The sequence below is a fragment of the Myotis davidii genome, unplaced genomic scaffold, assembly GCF_000327345.1.
Source record: "Myotis davidii unplaced genomic scaffold, ASM32734v1 scaffold59, whole genome shotgun sequence".
Classification (NCBI taxonomy): domain Eukaryota; kingdom Metazoa; phylum Chordata; class Mammalia; order Chiroptera; family Vespertilionidae; genus Myotis; species Myotis davidii.
This window is the reverse complement of record NW_006293001.1, coordinates 6,107,225-6,114,019: the sequence shown is the minus strand read 5'-3', so window position 1 is coordinate 6,114,019 and position 6,795 is coordinate 6,107,225. Positions and strand designations below refer to the sequence as shown.

The following is a 6,795-nucleotide window of genomic DNA, read 5'->3' as shown; positions in this document are numbered from 1 at the left end:
CTGCGGACTGAAGGGTCCCAGGTTCGATTCCGGTCAAGGGCATGTACCTTGGTTACGGGCATATCCCCAGTAGGGGGTGTGCAGGAGGCAGCTGATCGATGTTTCTCTCTCATCAATGTTTCTAACTATCTTTCCCTCTCCTTTCCTCTCTGTAAAAACTCAATAAAATATAAAAAATAAATAAATAAAAAATAAAAATATTCTACCAAATTTTGATAGCACTTTAAATTGTATGTTTCATTAACTCTAAAGAATTGAAAAGTATTTGTGATTTCTTAATCACAAATATCACAAGTATTTGATATCTAATGACCATTTTGTTCATTACGTGTTCTAGAAATGAAAAGACTTACTTAGATATTGTGTTGTTCCAAAACCCATGTCAAATTTGTTTTGAAAGTCTTTTGAAAATGTTCCTTTGTAAAAAATACATAAGTGAGAATATTTATTATAAGTTAGATCTCAATTATTTTTATGCCAAAGTAAAGCATATGTGTCCTTTTTTATAGGCCACATTTAAAGGGTGGATGGATATAATGTATGCAGCAGTTGATTCCAGAAATGTAAGTATTTTGCATATACTTTTTAAAATAATATTTGTTAGGTGCTAAAATTAATTCAGCAGAGTATTGCAGTCAAATGGTATGATTCTACAATGATTAAAAAAATAAAGGGAAAAGTATGACTCAAATTAATATTCAAGTATACTAATGTTTATAAAAAAGATCTTACAAAGATCAATCAAAGCTATTTTTGAAAGGCAAGCTGAAATAGTATATTCATATATTTAATAACTAACAAATATCTTTCTATTAAATAGTTCCTATTTTTATCCTCTTATCTACTAATTATATAATCAGTAATAATTTTGGTGTGCAGGAGCAAATGTAAAAATATATGTGATTGCCAACTACTGTCTGAATATCAAGAGGTTGAAATATATAGTTACTCCCCATATTGAATGGTATGAAAGTTTGAGATGTTGTTGTCCAGGCAGCTTTAAATTTCTATAACAGTTCCTTTCAAATTAATTCTTTTATATGACTTTAGTATCCATACTTTACTAATGCTGTTATCACTTCTATGGCCAACAGATACCATGAAGTGTATATCACCAAAGTAAAGACCTACTTTATTTGACTTCTCCTACCACAGCCTCTTTCTGGCCTCAAGAAAAGAACTAATATCCACGCTTATTCCAACTCAAACTTTGCAAAATTAAGGTTTTCTAAAAGCCTTGATTTTTTATTCTGAAGCCCAATCTGTTTAGTCTATCACTATAGACTGCCCCGATAATCTTTAAACTGACCTGTCAGACCTCACTTTTATCTTTCTTGATATGCACTTCCCCTAAGTTGGCTTTGGTTTTATGTTAAGTATCACCCTGATATGCTCCAGAGTTGTGTTATTTCACTTGGTTACTTATTATTTTGTTTTGTGTGTTTGGTTGGCTTTTAACTCTATTGTCTTTAGAAGGACATAAACCTATGAGTGAACTATCCATAATGACTTCTTTACTCCTTTACTAAGTGATAGATAATAGTTCAATGCTAATTTACAATAAGCACAATCTAGATATTAAATTATCAATTGAAGATTTATAAGATGGAGTTCTAGTTATATCTACTAAATCTGAAAAATTCAGTGAATGTTGTAATGTTAAAGATATGATGCTGAAAATCTAAACGAATAACTCAATTTCTGTTTGCTGAATAAATTCATGTATGCACAAATGGTTGCTTCTAAACATTATATACATATTTACTCAAGTAAAACTTTTTCACTAATTTTTAAATTATTAAAATTCAGTACCTTAAAAATTTTTCCAAATTTTGCATACTATGTCCAAATATCAAGATGATAGTTGTATTTACATTTATAAAAATAGATCCTTAAGTGTCTTGATAACCGTATTTTTTTACATGAAGACATCCTTAAAGGCCACTTTCAGAGATTTTTTTAGAAGTAGTTGATACAGAGAGAAAAGAAGTACTGCTTAAGTATTACTAGGAATTTTCTATTCTCATGAAAAAGTACCAATGACTTCTAGTCTCAATATGTATTGTGATATTTTACAAAATATTTTCCTTTGGTAGGTGGAATTGCAGCCTAAGTATGAAGAAAGTCTATACATGTATCTTTACTTTGTTATTTTCATCATCTTTGGGTCCTTCTTCACTTTGAACTTGTTTATTGGTGTCATCATAGATAATTTCAACCAGCAAAAAAAGAAGATAAGTATTTCTAATATTTTCTCTCTCACTAAAGATAGTAAAATTATTTGAGGGATTCTCGCCACCAAAGTATACTTTAATTCAGAGACCAAATGTATAAGAAAGTCTTTTTTTGTATCCTCTCCCTTGCCATCCACTGCTCACACCCCTGGGAATAGGTTACAAATCCTCTCTCCCTTCTGTTGTTGCTGTTGTTTTTAATCAGAAACTAATTTTTCTATCTTTTGAAAGAGAATATTAGAAAGGAACCCAGGCATATGCCCTTTTCCCAAAGTCAACTTGTTTTATCCTTGCAACTCCCCTCCTAAAAATACATCTTCCAGCTAAAGCCCTTTCATTGGTTCCTTTTATATTTCTGCTTCATTCTTCCTGGTATTTAATTATAAACTACCAGTTCCCAAATTGAATTAAACAGCTCTTTATATTATTAATTATCATCTTTCCAAATATATATGCACATTATAGAAAATATGGAAAGTAAAGAAATATCATTACTCATGAGTAGCCACTATTCACATTATATGTTTTCTGTTCAAATTTTCTCTATACAGATTCTTGTTATTGAAATTATTTTATCTATAATTATAAATGCTCTTTTTTATTATACTTAAGTATTTCGTTAAGTCTTCATATACACATGATCATAATTTACTTAACCATTTCCCATAATATTAATGATTTAGGTTGCTTCTAATTTTTAATGATTTAAATAGTGTCTTGTCAAAAGTTTTTGTGGGGAAAACCAGTTTTAATTATTTCATTAAGATAAATTCCCAGAGTAAAGTAGTTTGCTTTCCCAAAATAACAATCCCACTTACACTACCAATAGCTATGTACAGGTGTGCCCAGGTCACAGCTGCTTCACTAACATCAAACACTCTTTGTTTTTACTACTTGATATTTGATAAATTAAATTAGTGTTTCATTTTATTTATTTATTTTTGTTGTTGTTGTTAATCCTCACCTGAGGATATTTCCCATTGATAGAGTGAGTGGAAGTGAGGGGAAGAGACAGAGAGAGAAACATCAAAGTGAGAGAGACATCCATTGATTGCTTCCTGCATGAGCCCCAACCAGGGTCAGGGATTGAGCCTGCAATTGAAGTATGTCCCCTTGACTGGAATCAAATCCAGGACCCTTCAGTCCATGGGCCAATACTCTATCCATTGAGTCAAACTGGCTAGGGCTTATTTTACTTTTGTCTTTTATTGGTAGGTTTGAATGTGTTTTCAAGTGCTTTTTTGCCATTTATTTTTCTTTCTTTATGTATTGCTCTTTCATCTCATTTCTCAGTATGTTTTCTTATTATGTAACTAGAGGCCTGTTGCACGAGATTCATGCCCTCATGGGAGTCCCTCAGCCCGGCCTGTGCCCTCTCACAGTCCAGGAACCCTCAGGGGATGTCCCACTGCTGGCTTAGGTCCAAAGAAAGCGGGCCTAAGCCAGCAGTGAGACATCCTTAACCCTGCCACACTGCTGCTAATGCTCCTCCTGTGGGAGCACACTGACCACCAGGAGGCAGCTCCTGCATTAAGCATCTTCCCCCTGGTGGTCAGTGTGTGTCATAGTGATCAGTTGTTCCACTGTTCAGTCGATTTACATATTAGCCTTTTATTATATAGGATAATGAAAATAATAAAGTCAATTTCGGATGGTTGTGAGAATTAAATAGGATTATAGTACCTAAAATGTACTTTTAATTTTTCAAATTTTAAGTCCCAGGCATAATTATCCCAACTCGTTGAAGTTTGCATTTCCTTTTTTAACTACCCCTTTCCTATTTTAAGTTTATCATTGAAATATGTGTGCAAAGGGACATAGTTTTAACTAGTTTTGTTTTTTCTTTTCTATACTTTGGAGGTCAAGACATCTTTATGACAGAAGAACAGAAGAAATATTATAATGCAATGAAAAAATTAGGATCGAAAAAGCCACAAAAGCCTATACCTCGACCAGGAGTAAGAAATACCAAATGATATGGGGGGAAAATATACCAAAAACAAAAACTTGCATGGGTTTTCTTACAAGAGAGATAGCAGCTAATATTTCTAGCCTCAAAGATTTCTTCAACTTTTTAAAACATCATTAATTCATATCTTTTATGGTAATGGTAAAAATTATTTTAAAAACGAGAGAGACCAAAAATAAAAAAGAAGAAGAAATAGAAAATGTGCTCTTAATTTCAAGGGATTTAGAATTATACAGTTAGATTCCAAACTAAATGGCAAAGGACACAAGATACTAGTGAACTTTCATAATGTGCTAGCCAGCAGTTGCATTCTTGAGAATGATGAGTCATATAAACTTTCCCTTGATAACTCAACAGTGGAAGTAGAAATGGGTCAACTGAGTATAGGAAAAAATGTAAGATAGAAGATATCCTCAGAGTTCCTCAGTGCCCTAGGGAAAGGAGCCAGACAATGGCCGGCCGTGACTGACAGTGGCAGACCTGGGGAGCAGAACCATGGGTCAGTGACAAGGGATGTGAATTTTAAAAAATGTCTTTATTGATTTTTAGAGAGAGAGGAAAAGAGAGGGAGAAAGAAAGGGAAACATGATGTGAGAATGGAACATTGATTAGCTACCTCCTCTAGACCCCCTACCAAGAATCGAGCCCACAACCCAGCCAAGTGCCTTGACAAGAAATAGAACCAGCAGCCTTTTGATGAATGGTAGGATGCCCAACTGAGCACCAGCCAGGCTGAGGATATGAATTTTTTTAATTTTTGTTTTATTGCTTAAAATATTACAAAGAGTGGTACATATGTCTCCTTTTTTGAGGATGTGAATTTTTGACATCAAAGAATAAGGGGGTGCTTTTCTGGTCTGATTATCCCCGTATAGACTCAATCAGAATTCTGTGTCTGACAATGTCAGCAAAGACTGTGTGGTGGAAGAACATCAATACTGCCATAAATGAACTTTAAATGCAAAATGTCCTAGAAATCCCAAGTTCCCTTGAACAGTTCTTTGAGAATAAGACAAATGGAATGTTATTAGATACTGCATTTTGAAATGGATGCATGGTTCAACTGATAATGGGACATTGTGGTAAAACAAAATAAAGCAGATTTCTTACCTTCTTATAAACTTAATACGTTAATATGCACTTGTATTACTATGCAATGTTTCTTATCAGAAATCTTCTTTTGAGAAGAGATTGTTATTCTGTGGAAAACATATTGGTAAACAGCAATTTAGATAATTGAATTAAAAAAATTAATGTATTGCTGAGTCGGCATGGATCAGTGGTTGAGCATTGAATTATAAATCAGGAAATCATGGTTCGATTCCTGGTCAGGGCATAGGCCTGGGTTGCGGGCTCGATACCCAGTGTGGGGTGTGCAGGAGGCAGCCAATCAATGATTCTCTCTCATCATTGATGTTTCTATCTCTCCCTCTCCCTTTCTCTCTGAAATAAATAAAAATGTATTTTTAAAAAAGTAATACATTATAAACCACCTTTTACAAAATTCAGGGCCAGTGGTTACTCTGTACAATACTAGGGAGTCAATGGAGAAAGTGTTTCTATAGATGTTAATATGTACAGGAAAACTATTCTGTTGCTAAAAGCATTTCTGTTTCTCTACAGAACAAATATCAAGGAATGGTCTTTGACTTTGTAACCAGACAAGTTTTTGACATAAGCATTATGATCCTCATCTGCCTCAATATGGTCACAATGATGGTAGAAACAGATGACCAAAGTGAATATGTAACTAGCGTTTTGGCACGCATCAACCTGGTGTTCATTGTGCTGTTCACCGGAGAGTGTGTTCTGAAGCTCATCTCCCTCCGCCATTATTATTTTACCATAGGCTGGAATATTTTTGATTTTGTGGTTGTCATTCTCTCCATTGTAGGTAAGAAGTATTTAAAGTCTCTTAAGTTCAGCTCAATAAAAGTAAAAGTGGGAACAATCAAGTTTAAATTAGAGGTCACCCCACCACTCAGAGATAACCACTAAGAAAATGTTTATGTATTTCATCCAGGTGTGTATGCTTTTCTTACAAAATGAGGCTCCTGCTGTACTTACAGTATTGTATCCTATTCTGTCCATTCTAGATACTAGGTGTATTATTTGTCAATATAATAAACTTTCATTCCTTTGAATTAGAAATGTACTATTAACTGAGATCAAAATGTTTTGAGATGTTGAGATTGAATAGCCTATACATTATCTAGATGGCTCTATTGAGAAGAGGACTGGAAATTTAGTCTGGTATTTAGGAAATACATTGCATCAGAGATATGGACATAGAGCCATCAGCAAGTAGATAGGACTGGAAGTAGATGACAAGAGAAGATAAAGCCTAGAGTGAGAAAATAATAAAAATAAAAACAAAAAATGTTACCACATTCATATCAGAAGTTCTTTAAGGATATCAGGTAGAGATTTTCTAGATTACCCTGAAAGATTTATAGTAATCATGCACAAAGGAAAGTGCAGGTGGCATGGGACATTGTTTGATGTTTGTTCAAACCCTTCAACAGGTCACATGAGCAATAGCTCATCTTGTTAAAGATACAACTCCAGCTCCAGTGAAACAAAGAAGTCTGT

General features: G+C 33.8%; 1 protein-coding gene across 1 annotated transcript in view; it reads left to right on the top strand.

Moving 5' to 3' along the window:
- Positions 1 to 6,795, top strand: part of SCN1A (sodium voltage-gated channel alpha subunit 1) — a 122,863-nt gene that overhangs the window by 111,617 nt on the left and 4,451 nt on the right. Inside the window, exons 24-27 of the mRNA XM_006766497.2 lie at positions 510 to 563; positions 2,097 to 2,234; positions 4,088 to 4,192; positions 5,827 to 6,097. Coding sequence (XP_006766560.1) covers positions 510 to 563; positions 2,097 to 2,234; positions 4,088 to 4,192; positions 5,827 to 6,097 — 568 coding nt within the window. The remainder of the gene's footprint in view (positions 1 to 509; positions 564 to 2,096; positions 2,235 to 4,087; positions 4,193 to 5,826; positions 6,098 to 6,795) is intronic.